Genomic DNA, 27,522 nt, shown 5'->3' on the forward strand with positions numbered 1-27,522 from the left:
TTCTGATGTCTTTCAGCTTGACAGTGGGTTAATGATGAACTATTTAATATGGAATTATTACAGGTTTTACACATCATTCTAGTTCACCAAAATTAAAGTCTCACCAACCGTCCTAAATGAACTTCCTCTGCATCACCTTGTCAAACGGCAACATTCCAGTGTCAGCGAAGTTCAGTGGATGGAGACTGAACAAAATCTGCTGTTTGTCACTGAACTTGCAGTTTGCAGCTGCATCAGCACAGGCTCACTAGCGACAGGAGCTGTATTTATCATATAAACAAATGGGAAGCCCCCAAATGAGAGAATTCCCCTCTCCCTCCTGCACATATGCTGCCTTACACAGCCACATACACCCACACAGGCTGGCACACCTATCAATCCCCAGCAAACTTATCATAAAGCAATCAGAGCTTAATTAAAGGCAGGGAGAGGTCAATATGTTCGCATGCGAGACAATTCCATACGATGTCACTTGGGTCCTATCAATTAAAAAGCGCAAGATCATCTTTAAATGGGAAAACCCGAGTAGGGAGCCTGTTGTCTACCCAAAGGTTTTGCTCTGCTTTAAAAGCTTCATTTAAATATTGCCCTCCCCTCCTTATTTATATGCACAAAAGTAACAGTTCCCTCGGATGTTCAGAGGTGATTTAGGTGATTGATACCAATTTCTCTTCATAATATGACTCGCAAATAAAACCCACAGCGGTTCTAATATGAAAAAACAACGTGTGACAAGGTTTCCTAAAACATTTCTATTTTGGACCTCACAAGCTAAATTGCTTTTGCTGGCCCCTTCCACCTCTCAGCATGGTTGACAGACAAATTGATCGAAACATCGGGAAATAATATGCTTGCAAAATTTCTCTGGGTGAGTTTGCAGTCTTTTGAATTTTTCATACCAGACCAAAATGAAAGATTGCCTCCTTGATTTTCCCTCCATTATGCGTCCCCATCTTATGTACTACAGGAACATACAATACTTCAAATAGCAGCAATACATTGTAAACAAAATGTAGAACATTTTTCATAGAACACCCAAGCCGGGCGAAGTTAAAAGACTGGGTAGCAGGCATCTTTGCCCTGCAGATTATGTTGTTCAATTATAATGAATTCATACATTTGAAGTTGCCTTAGGGCCTCTCATTAGACTTAGGGGTGTTTATTACAGGAAATATTGCTTGTATCATTTAAGAAGCAAGGAGGCTGGATGATTTGATTAGAAATGTTGACAGTTGAGGTGTGTAAAAAATGTCATTCACCCGCATTTCCCCCCCACTTTAATATTAGGATCCTTCATTTTTTTATGAATTCCTTAACCCTTTCCTCCCTTCCCCGGAGCCCACAGCTCTCACAGCACACTCTGATCCCAGGACTGATGGTTTTCACCTGGCAACGGGAGGAAAATCCAACCGCTGCATTCCCATCGCCACTCCCGGTGTGGACGCATGCGTGGCCAGCAGGTCCACCCCACTCCCGGCCTCCCGCTCCATCACCCATGGAACAGGGATATCAACCTTCCTGATGGAGCAGGGGAGACAAGGTCTCATACATCTAAATTTGCACCTCATGAAATGTAACTGAATCATCTTCCTCGGTATCACATATTGAAGCCTGATAAATAGTTCGTCAGCTTTAGGTCCAAATGAAACAAGTCCTAAGACATTACTTGGAATCAAAGCAGTCGGTGATGTTCAGCTTAAAGGGATGAACATCAGAAAGCTATGGGGAAATAATAAAACTAATAATTCCCTAATTTTTGGTTACATTTTCCACCAAAAAAGAAATCCAAGTTTTAAAACTCTTGAACTGTAATATACAACACTTAACTACGCTATATACTAAACTATGCATATATAGTATATATATGCATATGAAGTATATATATGCTTATAAAGTATATATATGCATATACACACTACATGTGTATATATATACTTATGCTATATAATACATATACATACATGTGCATATATTTTGTATACATAATGTGTATATGTATACAATACATATTATATGAACGCATGTATTCATACAATACACATTGTATGAATGTGTATATATTATATACACATATTACAGTATATAGTGCATATATTATATATATGTATATATAGTGTATACTATATTATACTATATACTATACTATGTAAGCTGACTTCTAAATAGCTTCAGATCACCTGTAATACAAAGAAAAATACTTATTTCTTGCACAAGATCTTCTGACACCCATTAGTCTGACCATTAATCTCTCCAGAATTGCTATCAGTAACTAGCAGTGATTTTTACACCACCTTGAATTCACCCAGTGGTTACTACTGCTTTGCTAATGTGGCCCCTAGAGACACTCAAGACCAGGCTGGATGTGGCTCTGAGCAACCTGATCTAGTTGAAGAAGTCCCTGCTCATTGCAGGGAGTGGGAGTAGATGAGCTTTGAAGGTCCCCTCCAACCCAAACTATTCTAGGATTCTATAAATTCAGACTAGCATGTCCCCGAAATCAAGGGCATATATTCTTGAAGAGTGCGTATAAAATAATGCAGCAAAAAGCATTAAGTAATTATGAGGACTGATAAATCAGGTAAGAAAACTCAACTTCTGGGTCTCACTTGCTTATTCTCTCTAGTTTTCTTAGCTCAAATTGGGCTTCCACTTTCACATTATGTTTAGCCAGAGAAATTCAAATAAAACAGTTTTACTTCAAGAAATTTAACTTAAAATGTGCATTTGAGGTACAAACAAAGCTCTTACAAACCTGTCAGACTTCACATTTCATCACAGCACCATTTAAAAGGAATAAACAACTGAAGGACCAAAAGTAATGTATTTGCCTATTTGCATTTTAATACTGAAGAAGGTTTCCCTGTACCAAGGCCAGTATGTATTTAAATGGGGCCTAAGCAATTGCACTGGTAGAGACACTCCTGTTAGCAGCAAGTTAAAGAAACATCAATAGTGCTGAAAACATTTAGGCTAAAATAGGAGATGTCTAATACTAATTTGACTGTAATCGCATGACTTAGTAACTGCTCTTCTCCTCCAAGGACCTGGTATTTGCCATTTCATCCTGCCTGCAAAATAACACAGACTGTTGATAGCTTGCAGCCAAACTTCATTTTCCTACCACAAGTCAACAGCAACTAGATTTAAAACCTCATTTCAGTAGTGCATTTGCATTGTTTCCCTGAGTTTGTGAGGTGCTAGCTATACACCCATACAAATAACTGCTAGTGTTGAAATAGACATATTCAATAGATATTTATATTTTGACTGCATTTATACCCCTAGCACCTATCAACCTAATAAAATGTAATCACAGCTCTAAATGCTTGAGACAAAATTACAATTTCTGAAGGTTCTTTTATATTCAGCTGTAGACCAGGGTCACAAATTTGATTTCAAAGGGCAGATCACAAGTGTTTAGTACTCACACCCTCTGCAGTAACAGATTCATCTCTCCTGCAGGTCCTAACAAGCTCCATATAGGGCACAATTTCCCTAAAGACACAGTCCTGGAGAACTGCATCCCTCTGAAAAGCAGGAATTAACAAATACCCTATATGAGGCAATCTGGTTTTCAACTCTGCTGCTGCCAGCCCCACACTGACCCCACCAAAACAGCAACGATGCCTCAGGATTTTACATCAATTGTCTACATAATTGTCCTAAACATACAGTTTATAACAGCAAACTCAGTTCATCCAATACTCCCCAACTCTCCTACGCAACCGCAGCTACACGTTAAGAACATGGGATTTCTATGCAGCATCAGCACCACATGAGCTCTGCGTTTATTCCCCCAAATCAACGCGCAGCACTTCTAAGAAGCTGTTAATCTGCAATTTAAAGGCCCTTACGTCTCTTAAAAATACATAACTGAATACTTTAAGGCGTTTAAACCACAAGCTGCTGACTATCTTCAAATATCTACAGAACTAACAGTGGTGTTCTTAAGTTAGGAGCGACAAATACTAGAAAACCTCCACAATTGGGCTTCCATATCTCTGAATTGGTATTTCAGTGACAGATGTTTGTTGCGGCAAAAACCTCTGTCAGAACAAAATTAGGTGATCTATCATTTTAAGATATGGTCTTCATATACTGTTTACTCGAAGATATCACTTGCCTCAAGCCAATTTTGACCAAGAACATTTTGTGATATGGAAGTGATTTGTATATCATCATTTTTGTGATAAATGTAGCTCTTGAACACAAAATAACCTACTATTCCACAGTATTACAGTTAAAACTCCTTCACCAGTAAATCTGTACTACTGCTTTTATTACTACAAAGATACTGTATCTAGACTTCAATGTATTTCCCATTTTTATTCACTGAATAGGGCTGCCTGGTTTGTGGCTTTACAGCAGGGAGATTGGCCCTCTCCCCCTGTTTTGTACCACAGATACTCCTCCAGTTTTGGGGGGCACAGGGGGAACACAGCACCCACAACATGTACCTTTGTATTTGCTTTGGCAAAGGGGGCAAAGGGAATGCAAGGCAACGCAAAATGTTCTCCACAACGACAGTGCTGAGAGCAGAGACTGGCCCAGTTGCTCATGTCTCATCCAAAATTAACCATTCAGTTCCACTACCACTACTTCAGAAGCACCATCCCTCCTCCAAGGGTCTAAAGCCTTCTGATTCATGGATGACTGGAATAAACCAGTAGCCCCAACCTCACCCCCTCATCATCTGCAGGGGAGGAAGGGGACTTGATGGCATAAGCCAACCACAAAGGGCTGAGAACCACCATAAAACACAAAACTTGGCCAAATCACAGCAGATGAGACAAAACAAGAAGGACATCCCAAGAGGCTGAGTGAACAAAGAGAAGTATAGAAAGTAGAGAAAGCATAGAAGAAAACAAACATAAAGAAAGGTTGGACCAGATGATCCTGGAGGTCCCTTCCAACCTGGTATTCTATGATCCATCACTTGACCTGGGCAAATCATCTTAACCACAGACTGCTTTAGGTTGAAGGGACCTTAAAGCTCATCCAGCTCCAACCCCTACCACAGGCAGGGACACCTTCCACCAGAGGAGCTTGCTCCAGGCCCCACTGAACCTGGCCTTCCATCCCTTCCATCAGCTCTGCTGAATCTGATGAGGTTTCAGAGACCCTGGTGGGAGGAACTCTTGCAAACTACAAAATTTGGTCCATAAACTATATAAGCTACCAAATAACCATCATTTAGTCATTAGCTCTACTCATTGCTAGCCTTGGGTTGACCTAAAACAAAGCCCCAGTGATGCACGGCTCTAGTTTCAAATCCTTCTCAAAGTAAAGATTGATCTAACATTAAACAGACCCAGTGGAGAACCAGAGAGCAACACCACCGTGCATGGAGACCCATCCCTCAGCCATCAACACACTGGATCTGCAGTTGGCCTTGTCGGGGCTCTCAGCAGATGGAAACTGAAGTCAAGAGGTGGCTTGATTCACTCCTGCTCCATCATGAGGAACAGGTGTTTTTGCTTCTTCTCACTTAAAATGCTATTACCCTCAGATAGATGGTGCTGAGGTGTTTCAGTGGTGCTAGTCCATGTGCACCCTAAGTAAAAACAGTCTATCTCCAAAATGCGGGCAGACAAATCATTGCCATTTGACAAGTGATTCAATAGAGAAGTGTTTCACAGGGGTTAGGAACACTCTGCAGTGGCACTGAGGTTGGGGCTCTCTCACCATGCATGGTGAAAGGGATTGAGGTATTTTCATACCTGAAGACACTAAACTGAGCCCAGAGGTAGAAGGGCTTCATTGCTTTCCTCATAGCTCAAAACTCAACATTCCATAGCTTGACTTCACATCTAGGAGAGCATCTTCTACAGTCCATAGTCCAGTCCCCTAAGCTCTCTTTGAGAGCTGTTCCTAAGGCATCAAGTCATGCCTTGACTAAAAGGACTTGCCTCATCCCTCAGCCAAGCTGCACAGAACCACCTCAAGAAATCAGTTGTTTCTTCTAGAACTGAAAAAGTAGAGAACGTCATTATTAAAGGGTAGAATCAAGGAACACCAGTAGAAATTCCTTAAGCATACATCAGGCACAGTATAGCACAGTCCCAATCCAGGGGGTCAGCTGAAGTTTATGCTCTCCTGCTCAGCGCCTTCATGCTCACACATCTGGAAGAACCCACACATCTGGAACACAGCAACCCATCTGCTTTGTCCATCAACTACCAGACTGGGGTAACCCAGCACCATGACCTCCTTGGCACTATTTCTGGAATAACAACCGCGTTGAAGGGGAAGATGATTTTTAACCTAGTTACAGTGGAAGGAGACCAGGCTGGGAAGCATAAAAGTACTACTGGGGGATGACGGGAAAGGTCTGATCATTAGGCTCCCAACATTTGAAAGCAACATTGCAGTTGAGAGCTACAGCACTAAGATTAATGAATTTAAAGAATCACAAGTACCGTGGCCTCCGCTCCTTTCACAGGCCAAGATTTAGAACAGCACAGCTCAGGCTGCACAGCTAAAAATAGGACACTGCAGTCTGCAGAGCTCACCAAGAAAGGTGTGCTCCAACATGCGTGCCAACCAAAGCACCTTTCATATGGGGAATTGTGCATACAGAACTTACTAGTCGAAAGATTTTAGTGCTATTTAATGACAAGCACCCAACTTGTTGCTCAGTAAAGGAAAACTGCAATGGCAGGTAGTGACAGAACAAGGGGAATGGCTTCAAGCTGACAAAGGGGAGACTGAGATGAGCTCTTAGGCAGAAGCTCTTCCCTGTGAGGGTGCTGAGGCGCTGGCCCAGGGTGCCCAGAGAAGCTGTGGCTGCCCCATCCCTGGCAGTGTTCAAGGCCAGGTTGGACACAGGGGCTTGGAGCAAGCTGCTCCAGTGGAAGGTGTCCCTGCCCGTGGCAGGGGTTGGAGCTGGAGGAGCTTTAAGGCACCTTCAACCCAAACCATTCTCTGATTCTGTGAAAACTGGATGTTCACATGCCGCTCTGCTATAACACAGCGATAAGCTCAAGTATATATTGGTGTTCTCACTGATTATGCCCCTAGGAAGCTTAGTGATAGAGCAGGACTGCTATTTCTGAGCCTTGCACTGCAACATCCCTGGAGGAGATTGCCTATTACATGGAAAAAAAACAACCAAACAATAAACCCTGAAGCCACATGCAGAGAACAGTGAAAACCTGAACCTCCTCTTCAATAGCATCTTCCCTGTGATCATCTCCAGCCTTCACAACATGCTGGGTCTAGAAAAGCTCCTCTCTGTAGCAGACAGAAGGCTCCTCATTGTCCTACCACAACGTAGCTCCCTACCCACCATGCTCCTCTCCATATAGGAATGAATATCCTGGCTTTAATCAGCTGCCTTTGCTGGGATTATCAAGCATTTCCTTTGACAAAACCAAAAGGCACATTCTGTCTTCTCTGGTTCCCATCACATATCACCTCCTGTTCATCAACAGCATAGAAAAAAAGGTACAAACCACAGGACAAATGGTCAGATTTTGTCTATTTTTAGCATTAACTCCAGCACATTGAACTATAAAACTAAACCTGTATTCTTCTAAGAGCAGAAGTTGGCGCACTCAGAAAGCCATGAATTAAAACACATGGATTTTGTGGAGTTTGAGGGGAAAAAAAGGCATTACAAAAGGGGACTCTAGTTCAATGTTAAAGTCTTCCCCATGCAGGATTAGCAGCGAATATACACTGTAAGAGGATTCTTTTGATAGTACAATTTCAAGACTGCTGATTTAATATGATCCAATTTTCCTTTCGTTTTCAAAGTTGGGAGGAAAATGTGTATATTACATCCTCTGATCTTTCCACTTGTTCAGATCAATATGTGCAGGTCCTCACAAAAGGGAAATCCTCATTCGCAGCTGCTTCGTAACTTAAATGAGAAAAATCACAAGGATGTAAGAGTAAAATCTGCAATGAGGTGCAAACCTGACAAATCCCGAAACTAAATATCAAAGGGTGTGTTAAAGGCTTGAAAGAAAAACTAAAGCTTCCCAGAGAGAGAAGAAAGGTTGAATTCCTACTTCTCAGGGAGGTTTGACCGCGGTTAGTTTGCATATGTCTCAAACAACAATTACTTCCCTTTTTGCTACTACATCAAATAACCAAGACACCATGATTTGGCCTACAGCAACATAACCACTGAAAGGAGTTGTTGCTCGGGTTCAATTTGCATGATAAACTGTTGTTAACACATACCATCTGTTTTTAAATTTAGTAAAAGGGCCCATATTATACAGCTCATTACAAATATTACTAACTCTTAGACAATGACTCTTGTAAAGTGTATATTGCAGCTAATGAAGTAGAAAGCTTAAACAACAAATCATTTACAAGTTTTTGTACAGTATTTCTAATGGAGGGCGTTTATAATCAAAGGAAAATGTAATCACTTATGTTAAGCAATCCATGGACCTAGTCAATGTAGCACAAACAGCCATTATGCAAAGTTATGACATTAAAGGGAAAAAGAGACTATTGCAGACTTTGCATTTTACAGAATTGGCTCCACAGACTAATAACTTTGAAAGAATTAAAGAGGTGAGGCCGCTCAGCTCCAAAATAGGATTTTTTCCACCAAATATCAAAAGCATATTCAGCTCGGACTGAGATTTGCTGCCCTGAATTAGACCTGACACCAGTAACAAAGGGGATTCTGTAATGGACATCGCCTCTTACAATACAGTGCATTAATGGGCATCATGGTGAACATAATCTGTCAGGAACAGTCACAATAAAGATGTTCTACTGATTAATGTTCCACTAGGCCAGCAGTTAATAATTTATATAATTTGTATTAACTTTAAAATTGCCATCACTGTGGTGGACAAGGAAAAAAACACCACCAAATTCCATGTAACAATTTTACAGAGGAAAACGTTACGGCAATTAAAACTTAGGTTTATACAGGAGTAATCAGTCAGGATTTACAGAGATGAATTACGGTGAAACAAAGCTGTGCATTTAAACAATATAATAAGAGAACACTTCAAAGAGGTCATAAATACTTAACAAATTACATTAATATCGGTGTTTGGTATTAGTGCATTTATATTCTTAGAAACTAAGTTTTAAATATTAGTCCTGTAGCAATAGATGCTTCTATAAAATTAACAAACTTGGAAAATAATGAGAAATAGAAGAAGTCTCCATTAATTTTTCTAGAATCTGAATTGAAGAAATAGCAACGTTACAGTAGTAAAAAACAGGCATTCCACATTCATTCACCTAATCCTTGTTTTTATACAGAGAATTAAGCATCCCTTCCCAAAGCATTACACAGTGTGGTTCACGGGTATTGGTCAAGAATATCCTCTGCTATCCTATCAGGATGATTAATGAAGGCACCTTTTTCACAGAATGTCAGACTCTGCCTTTTTAACAACTGACCTTTCATAGAATACTACTGAACTCATAATTCCACTTTTGTTCAGTTTCTTATTAGTGGAGTTAAAATTAATACTTATGGGAATGATGGCTAAGGTGATGCACAGTAAATCTTAGAGCACATCAACCTTCTGCACCGACTACCAAAGGAATAGTACCTGCATTTGTCTAGTTCAATAGCATAAGTATTCTAGTAAAACTCTGTGTCCTTTTAAAAGACAAATTAGGTCAATATTCAACCCTCTTCCAAGTACAAAGCTGTACATATGGAGAAATACTTTCAAAGTTCAGATATCCTCACAAAATAGTTAATGCCTACTGTACACAGAGGGATGCTTCATCCTGCTCCACTGTCTGAAGCTTCTGCGACAAGGTGGATAGGATAAAGCTGCCTGTTACTGATGTTCATCTGCAGGGAGACATTTTAGGGACGCATCTGAACAGTTTGGTAGCTACAACCACCCCCTAGCACAGCCACCTGTATCTCCATGCCCTAGAAGCTGTATCCTCCAGCCAGGAGTCAAAGCCCTGTAACGTGCCACCACAAGGGTTTTCAGTCATTGATGCCATGAAGATAACCCTATTGAAACCACTACATCAGAAAGTTGTCTGAAGGGAACAAAGGATCCCTGTTGCTTTGAGGGGCTTAACATTGAACCTGGTGTTATGAGGCTTCCTGGGGAAGGGAATGATGGTGTAACGTGACATTAACTGCTAATTTACTACCACCCTAGAACACCAAAAAGGCTACCTACCACCAAGTGGGACATGCCACCCCACTGCAGAGGATACTACAGGTCTCCGCAGACACCCTCCCATCCCAAGAGGATTGCCATCACTGGCTTCCCAGCCTTCCTGGTGCCACCACAAACAGCTCCAAAAGCCAGGGCTGGTTTCAACTCACTGCAACAGACCAATGCTTTCACCTGCTCCTTCACTTCAATATCATAGAATCATGGAATGGTTTGGGTTTGGAGGGACCCTAAAGCTCATCCAGTTCCAGCCCAACCCCCTGCCACAGGCAGGGACCCCTTCCACTGGAGCAGCTTGCTCCAAGCCCCTGTGTCCAACCTGGCCTTGAACACTGCCAGGGATGGGGCAGCCACAGCTTCTCTGGGCACCCTGGGCCAGCGCCTCAGCACCCTCACAGGGAAGAGCTTCTTCCTTATATCTAACATAAATCTCTCCTCCTTCAGATTGAACCCAGCATCCCCTCTCCCATCACTATGGTCCCTGATGAAGAATCCCTCTCCATCATCCTTGGAGGCCCCCTTTAGATACTGATAAAGACAGCTAAAAAAGGCTGACCACAGCCACCTCCAGCTTATTGCTACTGACACACCTGCAAGGCCCAGGAGAACAGAACATACAGGGTTGGCCACACTGCTCCAACCGAGCTGGAAAGCCCACACAGAGCAGAACAGATACTGCACCACATACTAAAGCAATGCTGACTGGATCAGGGTTGCTCTGCCCAAGGAGGTGTGAAAATGCTTCTTCCTTTCTCAGCACTCATGTGCCATTTCTGTAACACGCTCTGCTCCTCAGCATGGCCAAACCTCATGTGCTTTTCATTAACATAACTTCCTATATTTGTATGTATTTAAAAGACACTGGCATCGACTCTTTTGTCAGTTTTAGACATTAACATCCCTAGACCCAGAAGCTATCAGGCTACAGACAGCTTTCCATCTTCAAAGATACTTTAAGATGATAAAGACGTGAAACTTTATTGGTACCCAGTGATCAGAATACAGGCTCTGGCAGCACCGCATCTGATGTCAAACGCTTGAGACATCACACAACTGGCAGCAGTTCTGTTGTAAAACGTGCAATAACACAACCAAACTGCAGCTTAAGTTTTCTCTCCGTGTTCATTCACATTCATGAGGAGTCCATGCACATCCATTAGGACAGCAGACATCTGCATTATGGCTAAATATTGTATCGCACAAACAGAATGGTGTTTGCACTGCTTCAACCCCTGCAAATCAAAAGAGGCCAGGAGGATTTCAGCCTAAATGAGGTTTTCTAGAACAAAAATAGAGGACATTGGAACACATTTCAACCTGCCCTTAGAGCTCAGTGTTTTTAGTAAGGTCAACCGGGCTGTAACTTACCTGTTCTTTAACTGGAGACCTACGACCTGTCCACTTCCTCAGCAGAAAAGCAGTTCCTAAAATGCAACCTAATAAACTGACTGTACTCGACTTTTGATCCTTCATGCATCACACTAAGTATAGCTTAAGAAAAAAAAACACACAAAAAAGACTTGTTTTCTGGAATCAATTTTACTCCTGTATCAAAGGAAGTATTTCCTTGCTTTTCCAGTTTTCAGCAATGTTACTACATGGGAGAAGGATGGCTGGGTTTCCTCACACAAGAACCAAAAGGTGTTCTAAAACTTTGTCATGGTTGAGCATTCAGAAGTTACAATAGGAAAGAACCATCTCTGAAAAGTATTAAAGATCTGCTGAAATATTGAGTCTTCCCATGAATGTTGACAATACAAGTCTGTGGATTCTAACTCATAACTCGCCATAAGACAGTGGTGGTAAAAAAGGCCAAAGTTGTGATTCATCCATTGATTAATAAAAAGTGGCATCAAATGTTTAAATGGCAGCATTTTCATATGAAACATTTTTATAAATTTTGTTCATAATTTAATGTACATTTGCACATTGAAAACATGCATAAAAGGTACATATAATCTTGCAGTAAAAGATCTAAGATGTTCATTGATCACACAAATAACTACATACACGATCATACCAGTAACTGCAAATACCTCGTAGCCTAGAACCATCATGAATTCTTCCAGCTAATTAGATGAGCTCTTAGGCAGAAGCTCTTCCCTCTGAGGGTGCTGAGGCGCTGGCACAGGGTGCCCAGAGAAGCTGTGGCTGCCCCATCCCTGGCAGTGTTCAAGGCCAGGTTGGACACAGGGGCTTGGAGCAAGCTGCTCCAGTGGAAGGGGTCCCTGCCCGTGGCAGGGGTTGGAGCTGGAGGAGCTTTAAGGTCCTTTCCAAGCCAAACCATTCTATGATCTCTTAAATAATCAAGGCATCCATATGCTGGATTACTGAGGCACAAGCAATAACAAAAGTTTCTTTTAAACAATAGAATGATATGTAGAAAAATTTGATTATTTTAAAAGTTTAATTCCTTACCAGTTGAAAAGTTTAATTGAGACGGAAAGTCAGTACTTAAAGGATTCCCAGTTTGGAAGTGCTGGGTGAATAAAAAAGGTATTTCCCAATTATCACACACAGCTGTGTCTTCTGCAGTCCAAAACAAAGCAGACCTTCTAATCCTGCCAGTGCTACCCTGACAGAGCCTGTAGTTAAAGTCATGTGAGTTAGAGTTAGTCTGGTCATAAATTAGCCCAATTACCAGGGATTTCTGATAACAAAGTGATAGACCTGAAGGAATAGTACTGAGCGAGGACAAAGTTACAACGTGAACTGAGACAAAGCAAAAGTGTCATACACAGGAGTGGCGGAATTGGTCGTGTTTATTTCCTTGTTTCAGCAATGCCACTATTGAATAAATCAGTGACTGTGTGCTCATTCTGAGAGGGGTTTAATATTTCAATAGAATTAAGAATTAAGATGCAGCAAGTTTTTGGAATGAATCTCAATAAGCAAACCGGTAGAATTCAGAAATGCCTTTGGGGATCCAAATGTAAACCCCATCTGAAGGAGCCCTTCGCTGCCACTCAAGTACAAGTTACAAAAAGAGCCAACAAACCCCCCAAAACAAATCAAATATTAATTTTCAGTCCCAGCACACTGGACGGAACATCACTAACAGCGACTGTTTAGGAAACACTGCAAGAGATTTAACAAAGGGGGAAGTTTTATTGTACAGACAATGGTGTAGAGTATAAAAATCCCAGTTTAGATGCCCATCACAGGGAAGCTGAGTCTGACTGATCCAAGATGTGAATACAGCACTATCAGTAAGTAGAAAGTGTTATCAGGAATGTATATCCAAGCTCCTTTCTGTTTTCCTTCAGCTTCCTTATACCTGGGGGTTGTTTTTTTGGCCACGTGGCATCTTTTTACTGTGATTTATCGTTCCTTCAGACAAAAGATTCTTTGTTCCTTTTCGCATTACCTGCATGCACTGGAAATCAGACGTATCACGCCTGGCTTTTTGTTCCTGTACGCTTTTGTTATTGCTCTAAGTTCCATGAAAAAGGATTTCAACACGTATTTCCCAGAACAGGCAGGAAGCGAGACATGCTATCACAACCCTGAGGATATCCTCTGTTTCACACTGGAACATAAATCTTAAAGCCCAGAGGATATCTGCATAAATGAAGAGCATCTGGACAACCTCAGAGTCACAAGGAATATTACCCAGCGCACAGAAAACCTGTGACCTACAGGAGTTGATAGGTGATCCCAACCATGACCAACAGAAATTGCAACCAACGCCGGAGCACCGAGTCAAAGGGGGAGCTGGTTTGACAGACAAATACACAACCAGAGCAGCAAAGGCAGAAAAACCCACCCAAACATTGCAAGGGCAAAAAGCCTTCAAAAGCAAGCAACAAACCCCCCCCCAAAAGCTCAATCCCACCTTGGCCAGGCATCCCTGCCAATGTCAAGAGAAGAAACCCAAGAAAATCAGATTGTTGCAAAGAATTCAAGCAGAGGTGGAGAGAGTCAAGATAGTCCAAGGTGCTCTGTGCCAGGTACAACCCAAAGATCAGGTCAGTCTGGTCTTCTGCATTCCAGAGGTATAAACAGAAGAGATTTTCTATATCCTTCAGGTGTTCATGGCAGCATTTAAAATCAGAACAAACTGTTTGCAGAGGTGAAGAACATTCCTGAGCTGTGAAGAATGACTACTTCCGAATTATTGAGTTAATACATTTCAAATTGCCTTAATATCACCTGATTTATATTTATGACCCAGTTCCATACAGCATTTAAACTTTCAACAACTCCTCCCCCAAGTTAAATCATTGAACTGGAAGAGCTTAAAAAATAAGGCAGAAAATATTCTCTATCCTCCTTGTCCCTTATATCCAGGCATCTACACACCAGGACGCTCAGGGCAGTTATCCATCGCAAGAGGCTTTCTAAAGGTTGTATTTGGGCTGTGGTTTATGCATTAGTCTACTGCAGCACCAGGTACCACAGGAGATCTAGGTCTAATGCAACAGCTGACAAACTTGGTGTACTCCCATAATGCTACGTATATTAAAGCAACTACTGTCTGATGGTCATAGGTGTTCCTAGATAGCACCATGCTTTTCGTGTTTAGCATGGACTGATGTGCCGCCAACCCACCAACCACTCTTTCATGGAGACTTGTTCATGCTGGCTTCATGGCAAGCTCCTACCACATCACTCTTGGTGGCCTCTGGCACATAATGCCAGTGGCACGGAGGGGCTCATTCTCTACATATTAGCTGATGCTTTTTGCTGTTTATCACACAACTAAGACTTTAAAACTTTCAGAAATGTTTGTAAGAGCATTGTGGGACCACTCACACTCTCCCACTGAAGGGATGGTTACCACATTTCAATGGAACTTGGACTTAGGTCTATATAGAATCATAGAATAGTTAGGGTTGGAAAGGACCTTAAGATCATCTAGTTCCAAACCCCCTGCCATGGGCACGGACACCTCATACGTAAAGCAGACATCAGAAAATACACAGATTTAAGTTGCCATACCCAGAGAGACCAACAGCAAAAGCTAGAATCAGAAGCTTGTGACTCTCAGAAACCCGAGGTCTGGGATACATGACAGTGCCCCACTGCACTCTTCAGCCTTCTAAGTTGACGTAGCACCAGCAAAGCAGCCACTGCTCCATCCCAGGGCAAGACACATCCCATCACTGCTAGGAGCACTCCTGATCAGAATTCTACAACCCTGATGCAGAATGGGAATGAGCTGTGATATGGAAACCAGTCCTAAATGTTTAATATCATCAGCAATTCACAATCATTTCTGAAGTGTCTTTTCCTGGATAACTTTTTCCACTGCATGATCTTAGTGAGGAGATAATAGGAGATGCTGCTTTTGAATAAGTTATACATTTCCCTTGCTTTACTTGAACATAACAATGCCACCATTATTAATATTTTCACTGTACAAAACAGCACTAGCCTTCCAAAGAAAAAGTCCTTGACCAAAATATCAGAGGACATTAAACTGAGAAGTGATCTACTGATGCAAATCATTAAATCTATTTGCATTTGCTTACTGAACCCTAACACAGAAATTAAACTACATAGTGTGGGAAAAAGAGCTGGTTTTGCATGGTTAAAAGGAGACATCTTGGAAGATCCGAGCTCTATGTCATTAATTTTCCTTCTTCCCCTCATTAACAAGTAAAATGTTTTCACTGCTTGAAAAGTTTTAATAAATAGGAAAAAGCAGGGCAGCTGACATAAGTTTTTAATGTAATATACAAGAGCTTTTAATATTTTTACATATATTAATGTAAAAGCTAAAAATAAATGTTAAAAGGTTACGTTTGTGAAGAAAGAAAAATGGCATTTACAGTTACAGCATGAGGTTTTAGAATTTAACTCTTGCTTTTCCAGCACAGTGTGCTGAAGACCATGTCACTGAAACCCAGTTCCAATGCAATGGTGAGACACTGCAGAAGTGGCACCAGGGTTAAGGACACAACTGTCTCATGCGCTCCAGGGTGACTGTGCTTTGTTCTACCACATCTTAAATTCTGTTTATGGAAGGAATTAAAGTAGGTATTAACAATAATAATAATAATAATTAGTAGCTATAATCAGCACGTACATTGGTAGCATGTGATCTTTGTGAGTTTTACTGCAAATACACCAGCCAAAGTAGCCAATAAAGACCAGCTACTGCAGCTAGAGCTGGGTAAAGTCACCCAACAACAGAGAAATGCCCAAATACCCCAGTACTTCTCAATCCCTGAACGCTGCTCTGATCACAGCATGGGTACAGTCAAGGCTCTTCAGGTAGGTATCACTGGCCCAGGGTGCCCAGAGAAGCTGTGGCTGCCCCATCCCTGGCAGTGTTCTAGGCCAGGTTGGACACAGGGGCTTGGAGCAACCTGCTCTAGCAGAAGATGCCCCTGCCCATAACAGTGGGTTCTAACTGGATGAACTTTAAGGTCCCTTCCAACACAAACCACTCTGGGATTCTACGAGACTTTTCAATGAAACACTTGGTAATGCAACTCTCAAGGAGAGCTGCAGGAAGGTTCCTCTTACCCAGATGTGTCTGTACTCACACCTCACTGTCCCGTCTCAAAGCAGCTCCCTGGCTTTGAATTATTCTCAGCATTATCTATGTATCTAGATTTTCTTGGAGGACTACAGAAACCTGGGAAGAAAACCACAATGAAGAGTTGCAATATTAAAGAACACCCACTAATTCTGACACATAATAGAAACATAATCCATGTCATTATGCAGCCCATTTTCCCATGTTTATAGCAAGGATTTGCAATGGAAAAATGCTCCAGTGCATTAATCTACCTCTGGCACAAGGAGTGGAAAGATTCCACTTATGGCTTGCATTACAGAAGAGTTAAAGATACACCAGGCCCAGTATCTGTGGCACAGTGTAGGAGAGGGTGACAGGAAGAGATTTAATTCCAGAGGAATTTCTTGAAGAGAGGAGGCTGCACAGACATATTCGCACACTCCTCTTTGGCAAAATTATTTTTCAGCACTATTGCAGCTCTACATCTTCTGCACTAGAAATAAACCCATCATATTTGTGGGATTTTCAAGTGGGTGTCTGCACAAGTTATATTATCTAATACAGCTTGTTGTTACTTTTGCCATTGTAAAATATCACTACTGTAAAATGCGATCACTGGGTTGCTACAACACTTCTTGGCCAACCATCGAGGTTTATAAACACGCACCAGGCCAGGAGCAAAGCTTTTTCTTCTGCACACCCAAACAGGGCTTTTAGCCTTTTGGCACGGCGTTGCCTATGTTATAATTAAAGGTGTTCAAACATCAGGTTAGCACCCTGAATAACTGCCCGGTAGAAATCTAGAGTTCTATGATTCTAGTCTATGATTCTATGGATTTTCATTTGATTTTTGCACATAGAGCCCCCTCAAAGGCTTCTCCAGTAGATCTGTAGACAAAAAAAGGCAACTGAAGACTCGCAAAACCCACTCCTACTTGAATCTTGTTACACTGCCTTTGACAGATGAATAGAAATGCAGCGGCGCTGTCAGGATAAATAACACATCTAAAGTACAGTATTGATTACAGTGGAGTTGCTCAATGTTCCCTTCAGTTGAAGGGAGAGGGAAATGTGGGTTTTGCCAATCACGCAAAATACAACCCACCTTCCACACCTGACAGTGAAACTTCTCCTGCAAACCCTTCCTAAAGCCATAGGAAACCACGTATTTGAGCTGTACGACACATAAGGCTTCAAAGTCTAAACTTCCTACGTGGTGTTGGAGCTTATTTTAAGTTTTTGAAACACTATTTCCAATAAAAAGTTTTCTTATCTCGATGCAGCATAAGCAATCTGTAGCATCTCCACAAGAAACTATGAAAAAACCCAGTCCAGTTTATTTTTAATAAAAGAAGGACTATGCTATATAATAACTCTTCCTGCCACATCCATTGAATCTGCTGAAATAAAGATTGATGCCTGGATATTTGTAGACACTTCTACCAGAGGAGGTAATATTTCTTTTTTTCTTTCCCCCTTTTTCTTTTTAAATATACCATCTTCCTGTTATTTGGAAGTAATTTGAAGTTACAACCATCATCTCCCTATTACCCAGGCATCTGCATGCTTTGTTTCTAAGACAAGTGGCAGAAAACTCAACGAGATTTGCATGAGCTTAGTGCCACAAGTTAAAAGATATTCAGAAATAAGAGGCTTACAAAAAAAAATGTGCAAGACTGACCTTCTCCTTATGGTGACTGCTCTACATAAGCACCCAGAACATGCTTTCACTTCATTCATCAATATGAAAGTCATAGAATGGGTTGTGTTGGAAGGGACCTTAAAGCTCCTCCAGTTCCAACCCCTGCCACGGGCAGGGACACCTTCCACTAGAGCAGCTTGCTCCAAGCCCTGTCCAGCCTGGCTTTGAACACTGCCAGGGATAAGGGAACCCCGATGCCAAATCAACATTGCTTGGATTGAAAGGGGTTAAAATGCAAGAGAAGTAGCCCAGAGACCCAACCACAGAGCACACATGTACTACTGCGCTGCCTCACACCCATGGCATTCCCCTAATTTCAAGGGAACTAAATGGCTAAAATGCAGCATGGAGTTTGCCCCACATGTGGAAGAATCGTCACCCCAGAAGGACCAGGCGCTGTCAGAGCAAAGCAGCACTTTTTGAGAGCAATGTATTATAGAAGCAAAGACCACATGGAATGATCCAAGCCCTTCACCCAGCTGCTAAAGGGCTCAGTACACAGAGACTCACATCAAATGCGGACTGTATCTCAAACCTAATCGGTTTGTATTAACACCAACAAAAGATCCATCTAATGAACCATTTTCCAGTCACTGTAAACAGTAATTAAATACATTAAGCTCTGAAAAAAGTAAAGCGCCATAGAAAGAAGCATACTTTGATCACTGGTAAGTGCCATCAGCTTGGATGATTATAGTATTTACTGGATTAAGTGCTCTGTGTCAGCTGGCAGAAAAGCTATGATGCATTTGGACCTGTCCACAGTTGGCTAGTGTTTTAACATCCTTCCAGTGGGAGCAGGAATGCCACCTTCCAGAGGGTAAGCACTGCTACTGTACTTGCTATGAAAAACAACCAAAAATAAAGGTAACTTTCCATACATTAGGGATATGTTGAACTTTATTAACATTATTACTCAAAGCCTATAAACTGACTGCGGATCATAGGACAGCTCCTTAAGGACAGAGGTCTTTGAAAGAACCAGTAATACAACTTAACTTGTGCAAGAATAATGGTTGTAAACACAACTGCCCATTTTCAATGGCAGAAACATCAGGCTCTGCAGAAGGAACAGAAGCCAGTGGTTTGGTTCCACCACCTTTCCTCCAGAAATGACCCGGAGTCTCTATAGAGTCTGTGCTACCAGTAGCTTAAGCTTCAAAGAGGTCTGTAGGACACCTCTCCTCTTCCTGCTCCCACTGTACATTTAGAGATCATCCCCAAACCATTAACTTCACTACAAATATGCACTTTATCTCATCCAGGTTTATCCTGTACCATTTTACCTAGAAAATCTCTGCTCTTACACAATAATCTTAAGGAAAAACTGCATGAGGAAGAGTGGCACATCTTCCAAGCTACACCTCCAATAACCCTCTGTTCACCTAAGTCACATCAGATGCTCATAGTAAACCACAAACGTATTGAAAGCAGCAAAGGGTAGTCACATACTTACCTCCTTCAGTCAGTTTTTAGTATGCCCCTGAGCTCCACTAAGTTTCTTAGCCTTGGCTGATGCTTATTAGAAAAATAGGAGTGGCACTCTCCCAAATGCCTCCCACTTGTGGCATCAAAGTGAGATATCACTCACAGTAAATTTTACAGTATGAGGAATGAAAGAGTTAGCAAAGTTGACATTTAAACCATCATCACTGCCCATGATTAAATACCTCAGAGATGAACAGAGTGGTTCACACCTCTCCAAGTTATTGTTCTAGGCTCTTATCAGGCTCCCGTACACTGCTGCACCTTCACACTTGAGATTGTCTTTGAATCTGTAATAGCTGGAAACCTGTTTAAACAGAGATTCGGGCGAGTTTCTGATGATGTTAACCTGGCAGAAAGAGACTGAAACCTGCAGTGGATATCAATATCAGCACATGCTGGAATTTGTGCCCACTGATAGATGGCAAATTTAACATCCATCTGACACACACACAGCAATACATCACACTGCTCACCACCCTGTGCTCAGCAGAACAGGATTTTCCAACCACACACTAAAAGCTGTTCCAGTTTACCTCAAGGCACATTATACCACTGCCCTTCTTTAACCCAAATCCTCCAGTTGCCACTATTTCCCTGCACGAGCACACACATAAGCTCAATAACCACAGATAATCTATATGGGATTCTCCCAACTCAACAAAGGGAGATGGGAATCCTGGGGCCATTTTCCTGGAGAAACAGGGAATTCCCGAGAGAATTTAGATTTGTCCAACCTAGGGAAACACTGCTCCCTTCCACCATCCCAACTGCCAAGTCAACATCCCGTGATTCCAGAGTATCTTCTGCTGTTAGTGTTTAGCACAGGAAAATCCAAGTATGGTTTGTTACTGCTAACAGGATCCATGAGTGCCATCCCGTACTCTCCAAACAGGTAATTCACCCCTCCAGCTCAGGAGCATGATAAGGCTTCTCAAAACAGTTAACCCACAGGTTGGGAACACCACAGCCAATATATAACAACAAGAGTTAAATCTGAAACTTCAAAGATGCGGAAGACACTCAAAGGGACCATAATGGTAAAGAGCAAGTTTTTCTTTTGGAATGAGCAAAACATTAAACACTTGTAATATTTCAAGCAGGAATATTGGAGGAAAATACCTTCTTAATCCTTATATTTGTATACGCTGAAGGAAAAAGTACAACAGCTGATACAGTACTGAATACATTTAAAGATTATATATACTTTTATTTCTTTCTTGTGAAACTATGAACTATGAAGCTGAAGTTCTTAAAACCACACAAATCTATACAATCAAGCTTCATCTTCCACATAGTTTTTCCCCCACTTTACAACCCTGAGGCAGGACAGTCCAACTTGTTTCAGAAATAGCCCTACAATGAAAGTACAGCCCAGTACCCCCTTATTATGTTCTACAGAGATTAAAACTACTGCAGCCTCCATCATACAGTGTATGGGATTAAACACAGATTCTGATAATTCCAATGCTATTCAGTTACTGATATCATCGATTCTGGCTCTACCAGAGAAGCTGTGGCTGCCCCATCCCTGGCAGTGCTCAAGGCCAGGTTGGACACAGGGGCTTGGAGCAACCTGCTCCAGTGGAAGGTGTCCCTGCCCATGGCAGGGGTTTGGAACTGCATGAGGTTTGAGGTCCCTTCCAATACGAACCAGTCTGGGACTTTATGGTGCTATGATCTTCAGTGCTTTATTAATTGACAACGCCAACTTGAATGACAAACAAGTCAATTCACAATTTAAATGCTAAAGCAGAAATAGGGATTTCAAGTTACTGTTTGAAGTTAAGTGATTGTTGGCAACAGACTTTGATTGTGAAACAGAAACAATCTCAGTTAGCATTCAGTAAATCAAAACTTTCACAATCATATCTAGCTGAAATTCCTTGAGGAGGGCCACGAGGATGATCAGGGGCTGGAGCACCTCCTGTATGGAGACAGGCTGAGAAAGTTGGGGCTGTTCAGCCTGGAGAAGAGAAGCTGCGTAGAGACCTCAGAGCAGCTTCCAGTATCTGAAGGGGGGCTACAAGGATGCTGGGGAGGGACTCTTCATCAGGGACTGTAGTGACAGGACAAGGGGTAATGGGTTCAAACTGAAACAGGGGAAGTTTAGATTGGATCTAAGGAAGAAATTCTTTACTGAGAGGGTGGTGAGGCACTGGAATGGGTTGCCCAGGGAGGTTGTGAATGCTCCATCCTTGGCGGTGTTCAAGGCCAGGTTGGACAGAGCCTTGGGTGCCATGGTTTAGTGTGGGGTGTCCCTGCCCATGGCAGGGGGGTTGGAACTGGATGATCTTAAGGTGCTTTCCAACCCTAACTATTCTATGGTTCTATGATTCCTTATTTATGGATATTAATTTTTAGGTATATACAACCATAAATTGAAAAGGCTTGACTAAAAATCCCTCCACTCCAAACAGAAACCATTACACTGCGATGTGCCTGGACTTTTAAGCTCACAAGGAGCAGAACCACCTTAGGTTATTACAATTAGTTTCATCTCATTACTAGATCAATTTCTCTCAAGCATACTGAAACCTGAATTTCACTTTGTTGCCTCTCCTTTTACTCTCCATTATAGTCTGTGTTCTTAAGTTTTAAGGAGAGCCATCACTGAATAGGTTGTAATCTCAGGTGATTAATTGCACAGCATTTTACAAGCTGTAAAACAGAGCAAGATCTCCACAAAGAGATTATGTCATTAGCAGCCCTTCTCACCCCATTTCCCTACAACCAGCAGGACTCTGACAGACTGCAGCTCTTCAGTATTTATACATTTCAAAGGTTTACTTATTTTTGTTGTTAAAATCCCTAAGATGTATATTGATTATTACATGCAATTCTACATGAGAAGCCCCAAGCACTGCGGAGCAGAATACCAATATTTATTACTGGACTTGTGCTCATTATGGTTCTCTCTGACAGGGGTCCATTAAAATCAATTTTTATGTTTCTTATGGGTTTTTTCCCTACCCAATGTTCTTACCACAGCATTTATTACCCCGTTAGAAGAAACACTGGGCACTGTTTTGGTTTTATTTTAGTCTGTCGAAAATAATGAGGCCAGATTTAACAACCATTCACTGGCGATGAGTGGAAGAGATTAAATGTTATATTTCAGCACAAACATTTACAGAGGGCTTTAAAATTTTTAGATCTTTATCACTGGGAATGACAATACAAGTCCCACCTTCCACCTCTGTTCCAGATGTAAATTCTTAATAGTAACAATATTCTGCTTACCATGAACTTGAACCACTCTTCAGTGACAGTTCCTCTAATATAACAATTTGGGCACATAAATCATGCAATCTGCTAAGTTAAGTGCTATCAAGAAGCCACTAAAGCCTCAAAACTTCCTGGCTACCCAGAAGAAGTCACCACTGAGATGGATCAAGATCATATAAAACTTAGAAGAATTAGGAAAAGGATCTCAAGTGCTCAACTGCCTGAAGAACAAGATCACGAGACCCTTCTTCAACCAACCAATGTGGCCATGTTGCAGGTGAGCAAGTGGCAGACACTGTGGTAAATGAAGAGAGCAGAAGCCTTCCTTAAATTGGGATGGACCTTGCCTTGTACCAAGGCTCCCTAAGGAGAACACCCCACAGTCTGAGTACCAGCATCTCTCATCTGCATGGACAGAGGTGAGTAACAATGTACTTGGTGCTTTTGGGGACACGTGTAATTCCCTGGAAAAAGGGGATTTGTGCCTGAAAGATCTGTTTCTATCCATATAAACTTTACCCAAAAAGAAAAGGCAACCCCTGAAGTGAAACACCCAAAACCTCAACACTAAACACAAGTCAAACATAGACCTTTGCTCTTGCCTCTCCAGGAGAGCTACACAAACACAGTATAACAACACGTCCCCATCCACCTTCTCAACCTCCACTAATTAAAAGCCTGTAATGATTTTCTTTCAATAATATTCCATTTCACTTTCAGCCTTTATTTTTAGTGCCTGCAACTTCATGGTTGTTTTCTGTCTTCCACTTTTGTTTTAACGCAGTTCCTTTTACATCTAGCATTATAAAGAACACACAATCTGTATCTGTCATTTCAAGAGCCCATAGACCTTTTCCCTACTGTTCTTCCACACACACACTGATGTTTCTTCTTCTCAAAGGTGAAGAGTCCTCATCTGATTAGGCTTTTTCAGGCAGATGCTGCAAGGGCAAACATCAGCCTTACCCTAAATGTGTCTTTATTTCCATTCTTCATCAGCAGAAATCCAACACTGAAATCAGCCTATGAAGAAACCAAAGTACTTATTTCTGCATTGCTGGAGTTGGCAACTGTCAAATACAGAGGTTTAAGGGTTTCAATGGAGAAAAAAAAAAACCCATTTCAATCAGAATTCACATTATGCTCCATATTATAGAATCATAGAACAGTTAGGGTTGGAAAAGACCTTAAGTTCATCCAGTTCCAACCCCCCTGCCATGGGCAGGGACACCCAACACTAAACCACGGCACCCAAGGCCTCATCCAACCTGGCCTTGAACACCTCCATTCCTGATTAATTTACACTTAAATTACAAGGAAATTATAAGGAAACCCCACAAATCAATGGAAAGTTTCATAAGTGAAAAGCAGCGGAGGAAAGGACAACGTGGAGAGAAGGAAACCAAACCTGTGTGTCTTGTCAGAAAAAGCTCTGCTGTAATGGACTGTGGCAAAGTCCTTTCATTACCAGAAACAGTTGAAGAGACCGACCTTAAATAAGCAGTAACTTCCATTCTGGCGGAAGAACTCAGCAAAGAAATCTCACCATTTTGGAAGAAATCAGTGTTCCTTCTACAAACATCACTGGGCATTTCCTCAGAAATAAGGGACAAGCACTGACCAAAGAGCTGAACAGATGCATTTTAGATTGAACAGCACTGATATTCCACAATAAAACATGCCAATACCTCCTCAGTCAGTTCTGTATTTGAGATTTCATCTCCACTGCCATGTGTATCATCTGTTCTGAGCTCCAGAAGATATTATAGCTATGGAAAACTACCCAAAGCTCCCATAGGCAGCATGCAGTACATAACACAATTATTTAACCCCAGTTTTGCCTCTTGAACATATACGTTTCGATACAGGTCTGGAAAACTGGCAAAGGATGCAAGGAGTGACAGATTTACATGTGTCCAAAATTAGGGACAGGATATACTTCCAAAGCCTACATCAAAAATACTTCTACCTTAGAATATTTCCTTGCTAATGTTATTGATACAGGACAAAGAAATGCATTTTGGACCCACCACTCCTCAAAGACACTGGAGTCCCCAGTATAGCCAGTAAAAACAAATCCAAAGTCATGCCTTAGATTGTCTGGAGGAACTTTCTTCTACAACATACATAAACGTAAGATCAACAGGACATGAACTTACCCACTTGGCAGCAAACTCATTTTTGGAAGCTTTATTTCATGTAAGCCTGTTTCACACCCCGATATCTCAATCTTTCCCACAGGGGTGAGCAGAGCCATGTGTCTCTCCTTGCACTGAGATCCTCCCTTCGTGGATTTCACCTGTTCATGAAAAGAAACTCCTCTTTAATTGCATGCGTTTTCACCAAGGCACATTCACCACAAGGTATTTTGATTAGTTTTCAAAAGCAATGTTAAAAAGCACAAGAAACCAGTGTAGTTCCCTCAACTGTGGCTTTGGCTTTCAGAATTCCAACTTAGAATGGTTAGATATAGGGAAAACAATTATTCAGTGAGACACTGGCACAGGGTGCCCAGAGAAGCTGTGGCTGCCCCATCCCTGGCAGTGTTCAAGGCCAGGTTGGACACAGGGGCTTGGAGCAAGCTGCTCCAGTAGAAGGTGGCAAGGGCTTGGAACTGGATGAGCTTTAAGGTCCCTTCCCACACAAACCAGTCTGGGATTCTGTTATTTCCACGATCCAACTCAAGAAGTCCACATCTAAATCCCATGTTAACTAGAACAGTGACCTGCATGAAAATCTCAAATAGCAGCACTTTCAGCTGGTTTATCAGCTCACATCTCATGGTTTTGACACTGATTTCAAAAGGATTATTGTGACAAAGTATATTCACTGGTTTAGAGCAGCAGTGTTATGCAAATAAGTACTAGAACATGAGTATGTCTGCTGGAAAAATATAAGAAAAAAATCAATCACTCCTTAGTAAAAAACCCTTTTTTTATCCCCATTGTTACTAGTCTGCTTTTATGATTACTGATAGGAGGTAGTTGGAAACAGATGCCAGGCATGTCTCAATATTGTGCACGACCAACAATAACATGCTTGTCAAATTCATCTTGGCTAAAAACCAGCCTGAATCTATAGACACTGAGTTGCATTTACAGCTTAGTGTGCACAATCATTAGGAGAGAAACAGGACAGGACACCACGGACATGTCCACTGTAGTCACCAAACCACAGGTTCAGAGCACGCTGCATTAGTGCTGTACAGCCAGCACAAGAAAGACTTTGCTCCAATGAGCTAAATTCAATGAAAACAGGATGAAAGAGTGAACAGAACAAAGAAACCCACGAACTTTAAGGCAGCACAAACCAACTCCATCCAATATCTCAGTTAAACAGACAGCCCAACAAGCTTTCCTGGGTTTTAAAGCCACTCAGCACCTACTACTAACTTGCAGCTTGCCTCCCACCTGAAAAATTCCCTTGTTACTGCAATGTTCAGAACCAGAGAACTCACCAACTTCCTCTTTATCTACCCAATTCCACAGTCCACTCTAAAGCCCCCCCTCCATGAAACCTATGTCTACCTGCATCAAGGGGAATGATGCTCAAAGCCCGATGAAGCATTGCATGAAATGCAGAAGAGATTAAGAAGCTGGGAATCTGATTGAAGAGCACAAGGACAGACAAGGAGACAGGCAAAATCTCTGCATGACAACCTACAGCTGGCCACTGCTCATGGCTGTACAATAATTTCACCTATTGTTCTTCAAAATAAGATAATTACTTTTTAAATCCTGTTATTAGTGCTAGGCAGTGAAGTCACATCTGAGGGTAATGGAATCGGTGTGAAGAGAGAGGAAAACCCAGTAGATAGTTTTGCCTACCAGGGCAAAAGTAAATTCAACCCTCTGAATTTTGGGAAGCACTAAAGCAATTCCTCAGCTAGACACTTGGCAACCAGCGTTAATCTGAAGTGTTCAAGATCAGGTTGGACACAGGGGCTTGGAGCAAGCTGCTCTAGCGGAAGGTGTCCCTGACCGTGGCAGGAGGTTGGAACTGAGTGAGCTTTAAGGTCCCATCCAACACAAACCAGGCAGGGATTCTATGGCAAGCTCTGCACAGTGCGCTGGGATTGAAGAACTGCAGGTTCCCAGGGGTTTATTTAGCTTGACTGTAATTCAAAATCAGCTTTTTGCTAAATAATCAAAGTGTCTGCTGGCGTTCCAAAAACTCTTCTATTCAACCAACTTTGTTTCTTCTCCCTCCTCAAGGAAAGGAGATGGGTGAACTTCGCTTTGGAGCAGCACCTCACTGCACAAGCCTTAGTAAAAACAACACAGAAGTTTACATATGTGGAAAACCAGCATACATTCTTCATTCTTACTTGTGTGACAGCCCTAAACGAGATGCACTGAACCTCATACCATGTGCTCCATGAATATAACAGCTTAGTGCTAAGAGGACAGCTTTTTCATTGTAACAAAACACAGGATGAAGAGAGGAACAGAAAACTATAAATAAGCCTATAAGTTCCTACCAAGTCGAACTAAGCTTTATAGATGAAG

At 41.7% G+C, this 27,522-nt stretch overlaps 1 protein-coding gene across 1 annotated transcript in view; it reads right to left on the reverse strand.

Annotated features, from left to right (window-relative positions):
- Positions 1-26,066, reverse strand: part of MGMT (O-6-methylguanine-DNA methyltransferase) — a gene marked incomplete at both ends in the record, with an annotated part of 126,611 nt that extends 100,545 nt beyond the window's left edge. Inside the window, 2 exons of the mRNA XM_080621114.1 lie at positions 25,174-25,313; positions 25,986-26,066. Coding sequence (XP_080477240.1) covers positions 25,174-25,313; positions 25,986-26,066 — 221 coding nt within the window. The remainder of the gene's footprint in view (positions 1-25,173; positions 25,314-25,985) is intronic.
- Positions 26,067-27,522: the final 1,456 nt, after the last annotated feature.

Source organism: Psittacula echo (assembly GCF_963264785.1).
Source record: "Psittacula echo genome assembly, chromosome: 6".
NCBI classification, from domain to species: Eukaryota; Metazoa; Chordata; class Aves; order Psittaciformes; family Psittacidae; genus Psittacula; species Psittacula echo.